Consider the following 22,634-nt stretch of genomic DNA (forward strand, 5'->3'; position numbering starts at 1 on the left):
TGCTCACTCACTCACTCACTATGGAATAAAAAGTCCACAAGGTACATTTGATGTAAGGATGGGCATTGGACATGTTCTGATTATGGTTTTCCAGATCCGTGTGTATTATATAATGAATTAGCAAATATTTCGTATGTGCATTTATAACTTTAATGGGCATCCCCTCTCAACATGCTCAATTTGTCGGTACATTTGTCCAAAGAGGCACGTGTTAGTTGAGGTCCTCAATGTAAACTGCCGGGCAAAAGAAAGTATACACACATTGTTTGAGGTCGACTTAATATGAAACAAACAAGAAATGGTAATTCAATAGTTGTGTGTTTCCTACGGATATCATAGTTGTGTTAATGACCGTAGGTTTGCAATGTTTCGGTGACTCTTTTCAGCCTGGAAACATTTTAACACCATTGGTAATTTTGTGGACAATTTTCAAGTGTTTTCTTTTGGCTGGGAGTTTAGTTCTAGTTTGCAAGGATTGAAATAAAGATAACAAAGCCGAAAGGATCTACAGTCAACATCCAGTTTCTCACCTTACAAGCAGCCACCCTTCTGAACATTCCCTTTTTTATATAAGATAAACTTCCTAAAAGACTCAAGCTGCTTGGAAAGGAAATCAGGTTGAAAGACAACCTTCACCATTTCCAATTGTAAAATCTACGTCTGTTGTTAGACTGGGAATGCTTGTATCGCCATTCACGGGGTGCACTGGGGCAAGGAACACATGCATCTGAATGGCAGAACGTTGACGTCAAGATACTCCCGCAAAAAATGTTTCTCAAAGGGCAAATGGTTGTTCGACCATGTGCTGTCTGTGTTTCACGTTGTTTAGTTGAAAACTCTTGAGTCAGTTCTTGATGTTAGTTTTCGGGCCATAAAGTGGACATAGCCATAAAGGCATAGGTAGTTACATCGTGGTAACTGTCATCAAGATGTCTGTGTTTCCAAAGGTGGACTTACGCAAGAGTCAGAAAGGCATAGGTAGTTACATCGTATCAACTGTTATCAAGATGTCTGGGCTTCTTAAGGTCTAGTTAGGTGTCGACAAGAAAAATCTTTATACGAGCAACTTTACTATCATACTTTAATGGAACACATCACCGTGTAGAAGCAGGAATCATATTTTCGCGCGCGCGCGCGCGCGCGTGTGTGTGTGTGTGTGTGTGTGTGTGTGTGTGTGTGTGTGTGTGTGTGTGTGTGTGTGTGTGTGTGTGTGTGTGTGTGTGTGTGTGTGTGTGTGTGTGTGTGTGTGCAGTCCGAAGCATGTAAAGTTTTCTGAATCAATCTTACCTTCTTTAACATACATTTAATGTCTAAACTGTCTTTCGTCATGTAAATTACCAAACCATTCATATCATTTTCACCAGTATTTTGCCTTTAACGCCCAGGTAATGGAATAGGTTATTCTCTGGCTGTGACGTTAAATATATATTTAGAAGTCAATTTTGAAATAACTTGAGTCCTTCAAATTCCAGATTCGCCCTGGTACTGTTTCTAGGTTTGTCAGCGCCATACCCGTGCTTATCTTTTTCACAAAGGGATAAAGGTCTAAGATTGACATCCCATCGGGCTTTCATTCCATGTTAAACTGTCTCGTTAATCTCCAACAAACTCTGCCACTTATTCGGTGATAAGACCTTTATAATACATCCACATTGAATCATTAGCTATAAAACACTTACATATCAGAAAGCGTGTTTATTTTGCCAAGGACACCTCGGAAAACATCGGGCTCTTTAAAACAATCGCGTTTGATTTAGATTCAATCGTGAGATTAGCAAACTTAAAAAAAATGTCTCGAATATTTCCTCACTAATTTCTGCACTCATAACATCCTTACGGTAAAGGAGTGGTATTTAGCCTTGTGTGTAATGTCTTAATCTTCTCTCATTTCCATGGAAACACATTTGAACTCCTACACTTGTAAAACCGTTCACCAATTCTTCTCCAATACGATGCCTAACACTAACTGTTGTTGCTCACTATAAAATGTGACAGAGATATGAACACTACTATGTTGTGACTTTACACTTAACCAAGTAATTAGGTCGTAAAGTTATGCGGTCATGCTTTATGTAGGAATTAACACAACCCCTGTACATCAAACTTCATCCATATCATTAATTCATCCAGAATGGCTGCACTTACCGAACAGATGTTTCTCCACACTATTTGTTTACCTTCTGACATAGGTGAAACAAACAAACCCCATATCGTTGAGAGTGTGTACCGCATCTCAGCGTTACGTTAGGGTATTATTAGACTGTCGTGTCAGCGTGACTTGATGTGTTACGGCATGTGTAACAAGGCAACACAATGCGGAAACTACCGCCGTCATAGACACAGCTGCTGACGTTCATCAAGGCTGTACCTCCGTGTTAACAAGTTTCACCGTGTGTCTAATTACCGCATGTTGAAGCGCCGGTATCAGACGTCGACTGACGTTGCGGTGAAAAGTGTGCTTTTATCACCCTTGAACTAATTCTTGGAGATTTATTTAATGATAAGGAAATTTAATTATCGAAAAAAGGTTTGATTCATTCATGCTTGTTCTATCGAGACAAGTCGGCACATTGCACTTAAATTCAGAAATAGTCTCTTACATACACGTTAGGATATGTATGTATGTATGTATGTATGTATGTATGTATGTATGTATGTATGTATGTATGTATGTATGTATGTATGTATGTATGTATGTATGTATCAACATGTTTTTGTCATTTAAATAGTACATCTGTTCCGCAAAGGAATGTGTGTGTGTGTGTGTGTGTGTGTGTGTGTGTGTGTGTGTGTGTGTGTGTGTGTGTGTGTGTGTGTGTGTGTGTGTGTGTGTGTGTGTGTGTGTAAAAATATTCAACAATAATGGTTAATGACACATGGTTTGATTTACACTAATGACGTTTATGTGCAATACGTATTGTTAATTTTGTGAAGTGTGACAAGAAGAAGAAAGAAGCAGTTCACAACATAAACCTCAATGAAACATCGTTACAATGTGTAATGACACATTTGGTAACATGGTAACATTGTGAAAAACCAATGCTAAGTGTAATGACACATTTGGTAACGTGGTAACATTGGGCAAACCAATGCTATTTGGTAACACGTATAAAGAAAACCCTTTCCGAATAACTGCAAGAATGCTGATACATCATTAAGCCATACAACCATTTCAGCAACGTTTATGTCAACGAGTACAATTATCATAGGCTGATTTTCATGTAATTGAGTTAGTGAGTTAATGCTTTACGTCACATGGGCAATATTTCAGCCATATCGTGATTTCATGTAATTGAGTTAGTGAGTTAATGCTTTACGTCACATGGGCAATATTTCAGCCATATCGTGATTTCATGTAATTGAGTTAGTGAGTTAATGCTTTACGTCACATGGGCAATATTTCAGCCATATCGTGATTTCATGTAATTGAGTTAGTGAGTTAATGCTTTACGTCACATGGGCAATATTTCAGCCATATCGTGATTTCATGTAATTGAGTTAGTGAGTTAATGCTTTACGTCACATGGGCAATATTTCAGCCATATCGTGATTTCATGTAATTGAGTTAGTGAGTTAATGCTTTACGTCACATGGGCAATATTTCAGCCATATCGTGATTTCATGTAATTGAGTTAGTGAGTTAATGCTTTACGTCACATGGGCAATATTTCAGCCATATCGTGATTTCATGTAATTGAGTTAGTGAGTTAATGCTTTACGTCACATGGGCAATATTTCAGCCATATCGTGATTTCATGTAATTGAGTTAGTGAGTTAATGCTTTACGTCACATGGGCAATATTTCAGCCATATCGTGATTTCATGTAATTGAGTTAGTGAGTTAATGCTTTACGTCACATGGGCAATATTTCAGCCATATCGTGATTTCATGTAATTGAGTTAGTGAGTTAATGCTTTACGTCACATGGGCAATATTTCAGCCATATCGTGATTTCATGTAATTGAGTTAGTGAGTTAATGCTTTACGTCACATGGGCAATATTTCAGCCATATCGTGATTTCATGTAATTGAGTTAGTGAGTTAATGCTTTACGTCACATGGGCAATATTTCAGCCATATCGTGATTTCATGTAATTGAGTTAGTGAGTTAATGCTTTACGTCACATGGGCAATATTTCAGCCATATCGTGATTTCATGTAATTGAGTTAGTGAGTTAATGCTTTACGTCACATGGGCAATATTTCAGCCATATCGTGATTTCATGTAATTGAATAGATATAGATATTCTTTGACGTGCAGAAGCAGCCTTTGACATTCTTGTGTTAATCTGAGCCCCCATCAAATCCCCGGGGTTATTAGCAGTATATGCTGAAGGAACAAATGTCATCATCCAGCCCTGGTTTCCCAACAGTTGTGTGTGTGTGTGAATTACCCCTCCAGCAGTGTCTTATATAGGCCCACGCCCAAGTGTTCTCTTTCGGGAGAACGCCCTCATTCATCCGTTTACATATGCAGAGACCATATATCGGTATATGGTCTCTGACATATGTAATACGTTAGCCGAAGTTATCATGCACATGATATGGTTATCCCTGCCTAACTACTACATATATCATGCAGATACTATAGTTGTCTGTCCCTGCTGAGCACCGTTCCAAATAGTTAAGGTAGTGGGGTAGCCTAGGATGTAAAGCGTGCGCTCCCCACGACGCAGGACTGGGTTCGATACTCGCTCTACATAGTTAATGTCATGAGACCTACATGGGTTAAGTATTCTTCACATTACACGTGTCTTACACCTTGTAGCTTTCCCAAACAGAGGTGGCCGCCTCCGTGGTCTAGTGGTAGAGCGTCCGCCCGGAGAGCGGGGTTCGATCCCCGGCCGCGTCATACCAAAAGACGTTAATAGATGGTACTTGTTGTTACCCTGTCTGACACTCGGCATTAAGGGGCTAAAACAAGGACTGGTCGGCTTGGAGTCAGTATACTATGTCTGAGTGGGGTATTAGTGTTAAAACTGCGGCATGGTATCTCAGTGAGCTAGCACTATAAATCGGCATCAGTCCGGACTAGTACAAGCAGCCACACAAACACACACACATGCTATATAAGTGCAATAATCTTGGACGCGACGTTAAACCTAATTTCACCTCACCTCACCTCACCCATACACGGGCATTCATAACATAATGTGTCCCCATATCATCTTCATCGATGTCCCGCCGACGGCAGCATGACATTCATCCCTGCCAAACAGCATCCCCTGCGGCTGCATGTGTGCAAGGTTACTGCTGCACAGCGAGCGACTAGGCTTCATGGTGCAGATACACACGCAAGGCGAGTGTTTATATACGGTCATTAAAGTTATCACATCAATCATATATGTTTAGTCAGGGAGTGTACAGTCTACAGTCTGCATAGTTCGGATTGCAATGTGGGCACGTTGCAATCAGCTGCATTCAAATATGTGCAGATGATGGCGATAGCTGAGACTTTGGCTTGATTTTGTAGATGTTGTCTCTGTTCCATCCTACATATCGCGTGCACCTACATAAAGTTGTTAATGCAAATACAGATTTAATTACGTGGGACCTCCCCATGGCGATAATGCACTCTCATGAAACATTATTTTTAAAAAGTAGTGTATGTTCTGATAAATCGTTTGATTATTCAAATGCTGATGAGACCTTATGTAAATGTTTGTTCAGTTTAAGTTATGTGTTTGAAATACCAAAAAACCTACTGGATGCATGCTGCTTTACAATCAAGGATTGCCTGTGCCACCACATCGGACAGTGGCAAGCATTCTGTATAAATATTTTACTCATCTGATTAATGAATGTCTGGAAGATACTGAGTCAAATCAAAATATTTAATTGTGAATACATAAAAAAGAAACATAACGTTATAACGTATACATAGCTCATATGCATGACATTAACTTGCCGATATCACTGGGTCTGTAAATAATAGAGACTGGACCAGACAGACAAGTAATAAAAACATGAACGTACGGTGACACGCAACGAATCAAGACATCAAGCCAGATCCAACTTTGTCGCCTCCTACGAGATGAGGGCCTATTCTGCCAAGGAATCCACTCAGACGTTTATATCAAGGCGTGCATAAGTCACCAATAAAAACTACTTGATAAATGGTATATTAACATTGACAATATGACATCTGAGCCTTCAGAATGAGCCTTGAAATAAGGGTGTGGTTAATCCTGACATCCCGACACAGCTAAACGTATCCCTGCTTTGTAAACAGAAATGATGTGAACAACACATACTGCTATCCCAGGGTCTGATTGGCGTGGAGAACGATAGGGGTTGTAATATATAGACATTTACAAAGCTGTATAGCTATAATTATGTCCGTCGCTGTCATGCAGCGGTGACCTTTAGCCATGTATGTAAGCAATGTCAAAGAGTACGATAATATGTTTATTGTAAGAAGCCTTGGGCGGATGACAATGATAACCCCGAGGTACCTGAGTCTAACAATATGGCTAAACATGATGTGTTAAGTCGCACGTTACACCTAAAATACTGTATTTCCATACGTGTTATAATGTTCACAATACATCCAATCCGTCGCAATAACTGAATAACGTGTATGGTCATATTACACGGGTAACACTTACAAGGTACGTAATTCTCAATGCAACCATGTCATCTAAATATTACGTACCGATAAGCTGCCTGCTACTCCTTATCAACCACTGTTGACATCTACAGACGCTGGGGTTAGACAAGGGGTAATATAGAACGTCTCTATTTCATCTTTATCTGTCTACATACTTATTCTTACAGGGACAGATTAGTTCAGGCGGCAAATATTTAATACTAGGTGCCATGCTCTTTGAAGCATATGATATGATAAGTCGACTCACGTTTGCACAAATGGTTACATCGAAATATCCTTTGTCTCGAAGATTATTTGTCAAAACATCGTCATTTTTTTTCATACCATCCTAAAACATCTTGAAGTATAATACATGTATATATTTTAGGTTTTCTCATTGTCCAAAATGATATAGTATCATGTAAGTCTGTTTAACTTCGGATGTATCGAACCGTCCTACAGGTGTTCTTCTGTGTTGTGAATGGTATCATTGCTCTAAAAGTACTCCATTTGCGTTCAATTCGCCATGAAAGCTGATTTACAGGCTTCCTGAGAGTACGCACATAAGCTAAGGTTTCTCTCCTATCAGCTATGTGTATCAAATACCACTCTAAGATACACACCTATCAACTATGCATGGGTTACTATCATGGTGTTTAAAGCTGGCTTCTGTGTGATAAGTCACGACAAGACTGAAATGTTGAATGATGATAAGCATGCTTCCTCTGCTATCTCAGGACTTGTTTTCTACTGTTTATACACATATGGAAAAATGGAAATGTGAAGTTATTTCTTGTCACAAGATCCACCTGTAGCCGTTGCTTCAAATCTGTGTCGGTAATCTGGAACTTAATTCTTGGCCTTTTCCACACTTGAATCAAGCCACGTGATAGTTTGTTCATGCCAAGAGTTACCGTTTCAATGATGTCCATAAAACGCCTACGATAATGCCATCTGCCTCTGTAAAACTTGGCGTGTTCTTCAAGGATGATTCGATCTGGTGTTCATACTCGTGAAAACACATGAAAAGATAGAGTTCAAACAAAATGACAAATTTCAACTGAAATACAGTCACTAGCCTACAGTCAACAACGCAAAGTTAACAATCCTTCACGCAGTGTTTACCACCATCCACGTTGCGTTAACATTATCCATGCAATGTTAACACCGTTAAGCATCACCCACACAGTGTTAACCTACCATCACCCACACAGTGTTAACCATCACCCACACAGTGCTATCCATAACTCAGACAGTGTGAGCTATCACTCATACAGTGTTAACTATTATCCATAGTGTTAACCACCACACACACAGTGTTAACCATCAACCACACAGTGTTAACCATCACCCACAGTGTTAACCATCACCCACACAGAGTTAACCATCACCCACACAGTGTTAACCATCACCCACACAGAGTTAACCATCACCCACACAGAGTTAACCATCACCCACACAGTGTTAACCATCACCCACACAGTGTTAACCATCACCCACACAGTGTTAACCATCACCCACACAGTGTTAACCATCACCCACACAGTGTTAACCATCACCCACACAGAGTTAACCATCACCCACACAGAGTTAACCATCACCCACACAGTGTTAACCATCACCCACACAGTGTTAACCATCACCCACACAGTGTTAACCATCTTCCACACAGTGTTAACCATAATCAAAACAGTGTTAACATGTGTTCGCACAGTGCTAACCATCATCTGCACTCTGTTAGCCACCATCCATCCCCCACACCACCATTTACACAGTGCTAGCCACAAAGTCTTCACAGCACCTTCAAGTGTTACTATAAGAAATACAGTAACTAGCATCTCCTTCAACTGAGAACCCCCTGTATAACGTGCAACATGTCCATGGAAATCCTTTCATCAGCCTCAACGTATTGACGCCATGACACCCGTTTTAGTCATTATAAGGAGATGTGGTTGTCCAGTGTGGGAGTTTTACATACAGTGTTACCAAGTAGAATTTTTCGGAGACTGTTAAGAGCTCTTACTCGCACCATATACTGTGACAACAACTTTGCAAGGTTACAACATAAGTGTTGCTCAACATAGTGTCCAATGATGCCCATTTCCTTCTACAAGAGCCTAATTGCCACACAGTTAGTAGATGACGGTAGTGTCTCATATAGAAGTGTATTCAGGACGTTAATCCTTAAACCTCGCTTCTCAATGTATTAAGATGTATGTATTTATGAACATACGAATAAACAGCGTAAATAAGTAAGATAAGATCATATTTATTGCAAACACACATTCCTTTGCGGAACAGATGTACTATTTAAATGACAAAAACATGTTGATACATACATACATACATACATACATACATACATACATACAATGTCATACATACATACATACATACATACATACATACATACATACATACATACATACATACATACATACATACATACAATGTCATACAGACAGACAGACAGACATACATTCATACATACATATGGAGCTGCTTACAGGAATTCAAATGAAGCTTTACAGTTTTGTGCTTGCCTGGGTATTCTGTGATTGCCAACTGCTCGACATCATTCACTACGTATACATGCTCATTAGCCTGCAGACTTCTGAGACGAGGCTGTATCTTCTCCGCGTGTGTATTCCTCTGCGTCTTCAAAACCAAACCAGCAACAGGATTAGATAGCAGAGCGCAATGCTCGATAGGTTATGGAGGTCAGTGGGTAGGGTCAAGGCAACCTAGTTACGTAAGGTCAAGGCCACGTTGCTGACATGTTTACCTGATTGTGGTCTGATGTTATCATTTTGTAAACGGCTCGGTGGTCAGGCTCGATGACTTGGCTGATGCATGTCATGATATCCCAATTGTGTAGATAGATGCTCATGATGTCAATCACTGAATTGTCTGGTCCAGTACTCGATTATTTACCAACCGCTGTGATATAGCTGGAATATTGCTGAGTGCGGCTTTAGACAACAGCAACAAATTCTCTCAACTACCAATTTAGCTCTGTTCCATAAAGAACGGTTATCACATATTGAAAATAACCTCGAGGTACTTTAAGGTGCATAACGTTAAAACGTCAGTGGAAGGAGGACGAACAAGCAACTGATATGGGAGATACACCTGAGTTTCTATGTCAAGGCTGACGTTTCCCACTGTTTTGCAACAGATGTTCTGCCTGGAGGGGGGTTCTATGTCATGTTCCTCGAATTTATGTGTTTTGCAGATAAATAAAAAGACACCATGCCTTTCTCACAGTATTTGTTTTTCACGCTGTGTAGTGCCTGAGTATATTTGCAACGTGAAACAGATCTCACTCTTCCACCGTGAATGTGGCGTAATACTCAGCGTAGAAGACAACGCGAGATATGCATTAGCTGAGGCATGTTTATGAGAAGCTATTACAGTTCACAAGTCATGGGAACTCTCCGAGATGAAGTTTTGCATCTCTATCTCAGTACTGCCGCGACAAAACATGATCATTCACTACTTTGCCTGTCCAAAGAAGAATTTCTTTTTTGAAAAAATATTTTTCCTTTACTACAAAAGTGGGTAGAAATTATATTAAGCAATTTTCCAGAAATACCACATCAGGGGTTGGGACCGGGGATGGGGGTGCACCAAATATGGGTTTCACACATTGCACCTTTTCATTTAGCTGACGTAACCTCACATGCAGCATGGCACATGAATTGTAAGGGCATGATGGGTACATGCATATCAACAACAGAAAGCAATGGCGACCACGAATTTCATCTGATGTACGGTCATCATGGAAATATCATCGAAAAAACATTACAGGACACGTGACTATTGTTACTGAATAATCTGTCTTATTTCTAAGGAGTTTTGGGCCAGGACAAACGAAATCGACATGCACAGCTTAACACATATTTTATGAGGTGAGGTGATATTGGGTTAAACGTCGCGTTAAACATTATTGCACTTATACAGCGAGGTGCATGCACGTATGAAAAGTGTAGCTGCTTGTAATTGTTCAGACTTAGTCTGGTTTTATAGTGCTAGCCCACTGATATACCATACCGCAGTTTAACATGGATAATTTCATCCAACTCAGACACAGCATCTAGACTCCGAGGCGACCAGTCCTTGTTTTGTCCCCTTAATGCCGAGCACCAGGCAGGGTAACAATAAGAACCACCTTTCAACGTATTTTGGTATAACGCGGCCACTGACGTTCCGCTCTCCGGTCAGACGCTAGATCACGGTGGAGACAACAACAACAATAACAACATATACACACCTGGTCAAGTCTTATCTGATTTGGTCTCCTAATCCCACCATCACAATACAAACCATGTGGGGAATAGAGTTCATGTCTTTGGTCATTCGTGACCCAACTCGTGTTATTCCGGGACAAGCCGAATCTTCTTGCAGGCTACGGAAAGGGGCGAGTGGTGACGAATGGTCTTTGGTGTGAAGAGCGAACGCTTTTACCACTAGGGTACATTTAACCAACTACCCTAATTTCAAAACTATGCATGAGACCTACATTTAAATGAACACTCACTGTTTGTGGTATTTCTTGTTCAATGTCAATCTTTGTATCAGTATTTCATATTTATTAGTTTCACTTGAGGTGATCGAGTATAGAAATAAATGATTCTTTATTAACGTACCTCTCTCAATGTTTATCAACATAAATGCTTCCAGTACTAAGACAATGTTCATATGGGTTACTTTATATTTTGTCCCGTAAAAATTCAGTAAACCATGTCTACCAAGAGGCGACTAACGGGATCGGGTGGTCAGGCTCGCTGACTTGGTTGATGCATGTCATCGTATCCCAATTGCGTGGATCGATGCCCATGATATCAATCACTGGATTGTCTGGTCCAGACTCGATTATGTACATACCGCCGTCATATAGCTGGGATATCGCTGAGTGCTACGTTAAACAACAAACAAACAAATAAAAAAAAAAAATCTTTTATTTTCACGTTAGAGGAAGAAATATGGGCGTAACGCATGGATTTTATATCTCAGTTTAAATTCTTTAAACAACCGATTCTATCTATGTTTTAAGAACATGGACCTCTTTCCTTAAACGGTTGCCGTGACTGAAGCAGGGCGGGTCACGAAAACGCTACCAATACCCCATCTTGTCGTTTTTTATCATCTGGAAGCAGGATCTTATGTAACGCACTCGTGCCTTTCCGATATGGAGTTAAGATAGAGTGACCCTCGTATAGCAAATCCTGTGTATGAGAGGTTGGCTGGAAGGTGCACTTTGAGCCAGTGACAGATCTTAAGAGCTCTTTCGTAACCCAGCGGATGTGGAAATAGGTTAGTCGTGTCGGAAACAGTGTATCAATGTGCCTATTCTATCGAGTGCTGACTTGTAGCTATGTCCGTGTAACATGTTGGAGTTTAAGACGGTTAACATCCGACGCACGTCATACCTCTTGATGTGCTTCAGAGGAACGTCGACCGCCTCCATGGTCTAATGGTAGAGCGTCTGGACGGAGAACGGAAGGTCCGGGGTTCGATCCCCAGCAACGTCATACCAAAAGACGTCAAAGATGGTACTTGTTGTTACCCTCTCTGGCGCTCGGCTTTAAGGGGCTAAATCAAGGACTGGTCGGCTTGGAGTCCGTATACTGTGTCTGAGTGGGGTATTCATGTTAAACTGCGGCATGGCATCTCAGTGTGCTAGCACTATAAATCGGCATCAGTCCGGACTAGTACAAGCAGCCACACACACACACACACACACACACACACACACACACAGAGAGAGAGAGACACACGTGCATGCACGTCGCTATATAATCTTGGACGAGACGTTTAACCACATTTCACCTCACCAGAGGAACGTCATAAGCAGATCCAAATTGCCTTTAAGGGAGCTTCCAATTGAGTTCGAGGTGGGGGATGTAAATGAAAAAGTTAGTGAATAAGTATGCCCCTAATGAATAGTTTGTTTGCAGTGGTGGAGAAATAAATCTTGTGGAAAATACCCAAACAATTCAATGTTTCTGTTAAAAGTGAAAATGAATAAATTGTTTGGTTGTTTACAAATTGATACCCCTGGGGAAAATAGACTGTTCTGACCCACCCAAACCCCTACAAACCAAATGGTTGATCCTTTACAATGCCTTTAATCGAAGAATCTTAAATCAATGCAACGTGTATAAAAGAAAATCGAAAGCAGATGATTTTATTTATGGATTAATATATTACTGTCCTTCGTGATTAGTATATTCTGTTGTGTATACGTCTTTTCGTGCAAGAAACCTGCACTAAATATACTGTCCTCATGTTAATCCTCATCAAATATTGCCGTTGTGAACAGTAACTGCCGAGCAAAGGAAAGTTGAAAATTTGGGTTACAAACGTCATCAAAACGTTACTGGGCTGGAAACCACCGAAATGATACAAAGTTAAGGCCCAAAAGACAACTATGACATCTGCATCAAATACATCACGATCGAATAACCATATCCTGTTTGAGTTTAGCTTTATCAAACATAAGTGTAATCTTTCTTTTGCCCGGGAGTTTGTGTGTAGTTACATATCTATATTTACGACTGATATTGATATGTCGTATTCAAGTAATATGTAAGGCTTACATTTTTCAGCACACAGTCGTCGTCGACGAGAAGAGACTCAGGCATGTGGGAACAATTGGGTTGTCATGCACCGCGCCTGCTACAAGTTTGACACCAGGAAGATGTCATGGGAGGACGCCAGAAACGCCTGCAGACAAGAAGGGGGAACTTTAATATCCATCAGCTCTAATGCTGAGAAGGTGAGCTTCCTGGCCTAAGTTGTATGTCCAGACAATCTCATTTCGAGCCAGACCTCTGTCCGATCTGTAGTTACCGTGTTCAAATTCCCCCTCCTATCTCGAAGATATTTGGTTTCCTCGAAGTGGCAGCAGTATTCCTGCCGTCACTAATCAAGAGGGAACGGGTGGCCAAGTCGTCTGGGACGCCTCAAATCTGTCTGCATACCCGTGCTCGTGGGTTTTCAACAAACTGGTAAACGTCTGAGACCTCCATCACCTCGGGCTTCGCCGTGATATAACTGGAATACTGTACAAAACATCGTTAAACCCAACTCACTCAGTCACTAATTCAGTCTTGGCCAGACATGCTATTTATTAGCAATATAAGAAATGATCCAAGTGCACAATGACCCACAAGCCAGGTCACAAATTGCAACCAACCGATTCTCTTTGGTCAGCGCTTATTCTGCCCGGAATCACAACAGGGGTGGAGAAATGGGAAGTCAGTTTTAACGAATAAATCAACATTTAGGTCCCATCAGGTCTTCAGACGATCTTGACTCACAAGTGGAATTTGTGGCATGGAACCCTTGTGTCGTCTCTCACATAAATGTCTGCGCCGATAAATATGCAAATTAGTTCACCTAACAGAAACTACTTTCCATAGACTGCTTGCTTGCTCAATACACTATTTACCTACGTTCCAACTCCCTTTCGATAGGGGTTTCCAGAGTATTGGATGTTTCTTTAGACAAACATGGCTGCTAATCATTTGGAACTATATGATCAATGGGACGGTTTACTCAAACTCTGTATTCATACGCGGTTTCTAAAGTGATTCCATTAGTGAAATTACATCTCCAACATAGATTATTTTAAGAATGACAGTGTGTGAAAAGGAAATTATTAGCTTCGTGTGTTAGGATGTCATATGTTAGGAATACAAATATGTAATATATATATTCGCACAAGGCTTGTATAATGCAATGTTTTATTCCTAATATATGATATTACCATACTCAGTGAAACACACTCAGCGAATAATCTCTACGTAAGACAATCTGTGAAAGTTATGTTACTGTTTTCTAAATAAATCAAATGTTAACATGTAAATATCGTATAACCTTTAATGTCCTGCAAAAATACAAATAAATATAAAACATCAACGCCAGAGAATGATCAGTCTTCATTACCTGCCGAAACAGATTCCATTGGGCGTAAAAGGCAAAACAATTATGACAATTATATGAATGAAGAAAGACAAGTTCTATGGATGAACAACTTTATTACACCTAGTGCGACGTTTCGGTGTAGATCCTAACACCTTTATCAAGCAAGTGGTGGATAGTGCTGAAAAAACATATATAAGCTATATATATACTAACATCAATGTTTATACAGTAAATTGATTGATGGACACAGAGAACTGATTAAGATGATTGGAAGCCAGTGAATGGCTAACAGGAAGCTGATTGGGATGATTGGAAGCCACTAAATTAGAAGCCAGTGAATTATCTAATGGACACAGAGTCAGCAAGCAGACTGATAGAGATGGCAGGTCTTTCTTCATCACACCAACTTCTAAATGCCACTGAAAGAAATTATATGAATGGAACACCATTTTTAAAATTTCAGAAAAAGGTTGTTCGGGAACTGAAGAAGAAGATAACGAAAGACGACATGTTGACGTGGTGGGTCGGACTCAGATGGAACACCGACCTCAACAAGTTCATCTGGCAGGACGGGGGTGCTTTCAGCAGGAGGATCACGTGAGTAGATGGAGGAACACGGTTCTGTTCTATTCCGGTTAAACTTAATTGACTTGAGTTGATCACAAAACACGCTTGCTGCTAAGTAAATTGTTCCACGGATGAATGGGTGGATTCGTTTAACAACATTTTGAACAGTAGGCCTGTTATATCACGGTGTGTAAGGTCTATGTTTCGAGTTTTGTTTTAGAACATGTTGAGAGACCAACTAAAAATTTAAAAACAACAACAAAAACAAAAGACAAGAATGTTTATGCAGTGGAACCTCACTTATCTGGACAGTATTTTTCCCGGTGAAATAACCTGGATTAGACAACTTCAAGATAAAGGAATTTTGGAATTATGGTGCTTTAAATATACATGAACACACGATCGTCCGAATGTCCAGTGTTCCGAACTAACGAGGGTCCACATAAAGATATACAGAAGTTTGGTTGTGATACATCACTTTATTGATGTCTGAAAGTGATTCATTTCTTGTTTTTTTAAGTTCTGATTGTTGGATAAAAATACTGTTTTTATATTATTGTTGTTTTTATATCATTCTTAATGACATAGAGGCGATTTTATTTGTAATAAACAAATTGTTATATTGTTTGTGGGATGTGTGTGTTAAACTTTTACATAACATCGGACTATTTGTTATGGACATGTGTTGAATTATCTGTTAAAGAACAAACAATGTATTGTTTGCATATACTGTTCCATTGTTTTATTGTCTAATTGGTTTATAACCAGTCGTTTTACTGCTTGATTATATCCTATGATAATTATTTTATTGTCCTATTGTGATATATGTATTTATTGTTCAGACTGATAGGCCGCAGTGGCTACTGACTGCAACATCATACAGTTAGGTAATGATGCTATCGACAATGACTAATTTACCACTTTAATAATTATATTATCCATATTTCAGCCAATGGGGACCTGGGGAGCCCAACAATGGCCGAGGCAGGTCTGTCGAGCACTGCGTGGAAATACGATTTAATGGCTTTCTCAACGATAGAGCTTGTAACATCCAAAGACCGTTCATCTGCGAACGACATGAGAGTAAGTCATCGTCTGCTTAGAGGACGATCATTTGATATGGGGCTCGGAGGAGGGGTAGAGGTTTTTTTTTCGATTTTAACGAAACAAATAAATTGTCCCCGAACATTCTTGAATAAAATAATTAAATATCTGGTCTAAATACAAAATCCCAACACCCAGCCAGAAAAATCTTAATTAATGTGTGCAAATAAAATTGTGTGTTTCAGTAACCCAACGACCTACATTCCAAACGACCGTAGAAGCCGTCACGTCGACGAGTACGACCATAGCTACGACCTCTGCAACTACAGCCTCCACAACAACTACAACAACTACTACTTCTACTACAACAACTACACAGCAAGCAATTACAACAAAAGTAACTGAAGATCCAAGCACAGTGACACAGACAAAAATTCAACCGACAACTCCACCCCAAACATCCCCCAAACCAGATTCAATGTCACGAGCAGAAACATCCTCAGTTGTTGAAACATCATCTAAAACATCATCCAAACCTGAAACATCATCTTTTGCTGCTGAAACAACCCCAGAATCAGAATCATCAACTAAACCCGAAACGTCTTCACACTCGAAACCTTCATCGACGACGACCAAACCCGTTACGTCTACATCTGTAACAACAACAACATCAACGTTACCAAAGACGTCAAGTGTTCGTCCTTCAACTCCGATGCCAAACTGGAGGACAACGTTAAGCGTTCTAACCAGCACCACCTGGGAGGAAAAGTTATCTCCCTTTCATGGATGTTTTCAGCTGACTGAGAATAACCAGCCCGTCAACAGTGACGGCATGGCCAGCTCAGCGTTGATGCAGCAATATAAGAAGGGTGCAACTACATGTCCGGGGGCCTATGCCTCTAACATGAACTGGCCTGAAACGGTCGCTGGAACGTTCGCTGAAATACGATGCAGAAGTGGCTCTGGTAAGTAGTAAACGCGGTTGTGTTTTCACTTGTAGTCTGACTCGGAGACACTTCATTAGTACGCAGTCCTTTAAGTTTTTTTATCGTTTAAAACGATTTACATGGTTCTTTATGACCGCTGCAGGATTCTTATCGGTACTATTGTATGGATCGGTGACGGATAACTTCGACTTAACAAGGTATCAGTGTATTTCAAAGTGGTAATCGACATTTACACACCCTATCATAATTACAATATAAAACGGCAACGCCAGAGCATAACCAGTCTCGATTATCCGCTGAAAATTCCATAAGACGTAATAGTCAAAATAGCTGTGACAAAGAATCACAGAAAATCAGTGATTTCACCAGGTGTTCGCGAAAAGATATAAGCATGTCCTACCCTACTTTAGCATCCTTGATAAAAAAAAGAAACAACCTCATCATGCAATGTGTGAATCCCATTTCTGATTTCTGAGTATTGTGAAATGCGGAGTAGGACCCAACTCACTCACTCACTCTCGCCTAACTCGTTTCTTTCGTAATTTAGTGTTTTCTAACATCCCTTTATATATATATATATAATATTAATTATCATTAAGGTGGATTTTCTTAGTTCAATAGTCTAGTATTTAGTTTGTCAATGTCAATGTTATTTGGTTTCATTTTTTTCATATTGTTGTAACGTTCCCGAACAAGGAACAGTTGAAAACTAAGCATCTCATCAGCAAATCCAACCTTCCCATGTGAACAACATGGTAACAGGACACACATATGTGTGCACTTTCAATGACGTACGTTATTAACCTTTGACAATTGCCGATCTTCTATTTCCCCGTCGCGCACACGTGTGACAGGAATTGCAAGCATACAGAACAAAAATATTTAAAAACAAAGTACGTGAGATTCACTGTTCCACAGCTGTTTTAAGCGTCACATTTCCTCCCCCGGGGAATGACCTCACTGCAGTGTCTTATCACTTCACCCCTGTCGCCTGGTTCAAACCATGTCAGCTGTGAAACTAACATATCAGATAGTTTAAAGTCACTTGGGACAAATAAGTTTTCTTTCATACAGAAAGAAAGTGTTTTTACTAATCTCAAGTTTTTTTCCCTGGGGACCTATCTTAAACATGTTTTAGATGAATTGCAAAAATGCGTCTTATGTGTTGAGATTGGTGTGTCGACCCTGTCTCTATGTTTATGTATTTATCTCATAACGCTAGTATCTATATTTATGCAAAGTTATTCTCCTTAGTTATTTTAAAGAAACGGCAAGTTGAGAAATAAGGCGTTTTGACTGTTCCTTCTCTGGTTCCAAACACCAGAAAATAGCCTTAAAAAGTCTTAGTATTTAAGTTTCACGTTTTATAGTATATTTTGACAGCTAGGAAATAGTTTTCAAGATCTTTAGATTGTGTCTTTGTGTCCGATGTTTGCCCATCTTTGTGTTAATGGCCAGGCATCATCCACATCTTTGGAAAGAACCGAGTTTGTTTTGTTTTTAAGAATAATAAACATTAGACAAATGAGAGTTTTAATCTCTCGCGAGATCCCGTTAGGAGATAGTCAAGCTGTCAAACATGGCGGCGGGTAATGTAGATACCAGCATGTGCTGTTCTCACTTTGTTACTGATTGATATTTTCAACCAACTTAGAGAGTTATTTAACCAGTTTTCAGTTATATTACGGCACGGCAGATTAATGTGATAGAAATAGTCGCAAGGGGCTAATCTTGGGTTCGAATCGCTATGGTTCCTTCGACTACCTGGCCACCAGTGCCCCCTTTCAATCAGTGATTGTTAAAGGTAGCCAACAAACGTTAATTCCAAGCTCTACTTAATCCCTAAACGGGTATGTAAATCAAAGTGTGAGAGCAAAGCTTAACTTAACACAACTAATTAATAATATCACATGCAAACACATTGTTTGCCGAAGGTCACCAGTTAAAATGATATCCCCCATCTAGCGGCCATTCTGTCCACAAATCCTCATATGAGTTAAGCTATACGTTTTGAAGGTCTTTTATGACAGGTAGTCCCCTACGAGATATACTACACAGAAGAGTCTTCGATACTGGGATAATAAGTAGTAAAACTACGTAAGTAAATCGAAATGTATTTATGGATATTTGGTTGAATAAGAAACGTATGAATTATTGCAGAAAACATGATGAGACATGTCTGGGGTTATTTGACTAATACTAACTCTCATTGCTTGACAACAAGACAAGATATGACAAGAAGTATATTCTATAGTAAAGGCATAGTTGCACAGAGTACACCTGTAAAGAAACATCTAAGTAACCTAGTACATATAAATATAGTTATATTCATTTAACAAAATCTCATTGACAGTGTCTTTTTTTTAAAAAAATACATATTTAACTGAGAGGACATTAGCCTTGAGGAATAATTAAACAAAATATTCTGGATTAAGCTGTTTTCTGCTCACATTAGTATATGGACAAAGCAACAGAAAATGGTATTCGTCCTTATTGCCATCACTCATTTTGCAGATTATAACATCTTCATGAACAGAAGGTTTATAACCGACCGGGTTTATAACGCTATGTTATATATCTGCTATGTCATAGAACATCAGAGAAACCTAATACAAATATGTCATAGAACATCAGAGAAACCTAATACAAATATGTCATAAAAACCTAATACAAATATACCATAGAACATCAGAGAAACCTAATACAAATATGCCATAGAACATCAGAGAAACCTTATACAAATATGTCATAAAAACCTAATACAAATATACCATAGAACATCAGAGAAACCTAATACAAATATGTCATAGAACATCAGAGAAACCTAATACAAATATGTCATAAAAACCTAATACAAATATACCATAGAACATCAGAGAAACCTAATACAAATATGTCATAGAACATCAGAGAAACCTAATACAAATATGTCATAAAAACCTAATACAAATATACCATAGAACATCAGAGAAACCTAATACAAATATGCCATAGAACATCAGAGAAACCTTATACAAATATGTCATAAAAACCTAATACAAATATACCATAGAACATCAGAGAAACCTAATACAAATATGTCATAGAACATCAGAGAAACCTAATACAAATATGTCATAAAAACCTAATACAAATATACCATAGAACATCAGAGAAACCTAATACAAATATGCCATAGAACATCAGAGAAACCTTATACAAATATGTCATAGAACATCAGAGAAACCTTATACAAATATATCATAGAACATCAGAGAAAACAAACCTCATTATTATTACGTAGAACTCGTTGTAATCGACAATGAAAGATCATACTGTTTCGCCCTATATTCTGTACGAAGATCCTTCTTGTACGTATCACAGAGGCTATTCCAGTTAAATCAAGAGAAGCGTATTCTTAGTCTCTGAAATTGAGATAAGAACATTGTGTGTCTGTTTACACCGAAGATCGGTGAAGTATCTGTTTTTGTCAGGCCTGTGAAGTTACGAAGCGTGGATGAGCGACAGTTGTTTTTATAAAAAGATACACACACAGCGTGTGTGTTCTCTAACGTGTATTTACGTAGTAGAGAAATATGAACATATGAACATGCAGCCCGTTCTTGTAATCTAATGATAATACCAAACGGCAGGAAAGCGATCCTAGCACTCAGAAGGTCCTATCTCCCGAACATTGACGTTCAACAGACGAAGCACTGAGACCGTTTTATGGAACAGAGCCCTGTTTCACAAAGCTGTCTCAGCCCTAAGATTGTCATAAATATAAAACGTCAACGTCAGAGAATAACCAGTCTCTATTTTCAACCCAAACAGATTCCATTGGGCGTATTAAAAACTCAAAATAGCGGTGAAAATCATGTGAATGGATCACTGAAAATCAATGATGACACCAGGTGTTGGCGTAGGACTATGTTGAAATATAGAAGTTATATGATAATCGTAACTATGACAACGCACAAATATTGACTATAAAAATATGTTTTATCGAAGATTTAATTTAGTTTCATAAGTTGAGCTTACCTGAATCTGCATATTTTAATGTTAAAGATTCGATTAACTAGATCCTCCGGTCTATTCAAACTCATATCACAGTCCCATGAAGGTAAAAGTGGTCAAACTAAATAAGAACGGCATCTTCATTGAGGCAACAGGTAATATGATACGTTTTGTTCTTCTGGTTGTTTGAATACAGAGTAATTCCACTACACGACAAAGCTTCATATGTCAATGTGTAATGTTGTGTAGAAGGTATGTTTTTGCTTTTGTAGGGCCTTCATAGTCTTGAATTAAAATAATTTTGTCAATATTATTAGAAATATTCCAGACTGATCATAGTTCATAAACTGCGGGGCAAAAGAAAGTATACATCCATGTCTGATGGTGGCTAAACATGAAGCAAACAAGAAATGGTTATTCGATGGTGATATAGGTACCATAGTTGTGTTTGGACCTTACATTTGTAGTGTTTCGGCGACTGTTTTTAGCCTGGTAATGATTTGATAACGTTTCTTTCAGTCAAATAGAGTTTTCAAGTGCATATGTATGACATTGTCATATTTAATCTATCCTCAGGCATAGCAACATGGAGATGTGGCAGCAACCCAACCTGTTGGCGAGGCGAACCTAATCTGGCAGGATGTGCCTCTCCCAAGTTCAAAAAAATTCTCAAAAAGGTATCAGTACAATTTCTACTTGACAAAGAATAGGCCTTACTATCTAATACAGATGGGCCTCTCTTGCACCAAGTTCATCGTATTGTAGCAGACGTATGGTCGAACTCGAACTCATTTACTCGATGTATCGTTAAGACGAAGCAACATTCTATTTTATGCAGAAAACTAATCGGCATTACCACTGACACCTCCTGATATCCTTATATATACTATTCAAAAGAAATTAAAGAACACTTGATATTTTTCATATGACAACATCTGTCATGACATTGGGTGTTCTTCAACTTCCTTTGAGTGGTAAAACCTGAATATTTTGGGGGATATATCTATAAAATTGTGTCCTCACTAAACACATTTTCCCGAGGCAAGGGAGTAAACTGACTTTAAATGTCAAGTTTCCACTCCTGCCGAATTAGGCATTTTTTATTTTGATTGGACTATACATAGACCCGTTAGTCCAGATAAAAACAACTCCATAACTCCAGCCTAGTTTGCAAGGATGGAAACTGGTCTTTTACAGTCAGTTGACTCCTTTGCCTCGGGAAGATGCTAAAAAACAGATATCACTAAAAGTATCCATGATCCCTAACTGTTTTAGTTCAGCGTACAGAGGACATCGATTATAAACTCTTTCAACTGAAAGGACACAGGAAGGTCATGCCGACTGACTTTGCCTCTGACCATGTGTACTCATCGTAGTGCCCTTGTCCTTGTCCACTACCCTTCCTTTCCCGCTCCCCCTCCCCTCCCTATTGTCTTGCCCTCGCTAGCCCACAGGAACAAGTCCTTCAGTATATGGTACAGATGATGGTGTGCCAGGAAACAACGAGGAAGGCAGCTCGGGTTCGCTGTAGTCTACATCCTGACTGGCGTGTGTCATG

General features: G+C 39.3%; 1 protein-coding gene across 1 annotated transcript in view; it reads left to right on the forward strand.

Moving 5' to 3' along the window:
* The window catches only part of LOC139479047 (adhesion G protein-coupled receptor L4-like), a 66,841-nt gene that overhangs the window by 18,180 nt on the left and 26,027 nt on the right, over nucleotides 1-22,634 (forward strand). Inside the window, exons 2-6 of the mRNA XM_071261793.1 lie at nucleotides 13,202-13,371; nucleotides 14,986-15,119; nucleotides 16,039-16,172; nucleotides 16,379-17,098; nucleotides 21,653-21,753. Coding sequence (XP_071117894.1) covers nucleotides 13,202-13,371; nucleotides 14,986-15,119; nucleotides 16,039-16,172; nucleotides 16,379-17,098; nucleotides 21,653-21,753 — 1,259 coding nt within the window. The remainder of the gene's footprint in view (nucleotides 1-13,201; nucleotides 13,372-14,985; nucleotides 15,120-16,038; nucleotides 16,173-16,378; nucleotides 17,099-21,652; nucleotides 21,754-22,634) is intronic.

The sequence above is a fragment of the Haliotis cracherodii genome, unplaced genomic scaffold (genome assembly GCF_022045235.1).
Source record: "Haliotis cracherodii isolate W230 unplaced genomic scaffold, xgHalCrac1.p SCAF_4, whole genome shotgun sequence".
Classification (NCBI taxonomy): domain Eukaryota; kingdom Metazoa; phylum Mollusca; class Gastropoda; order Lepetellida; family Haliotidae; genus Haliotis; species Haliotis cracherodii.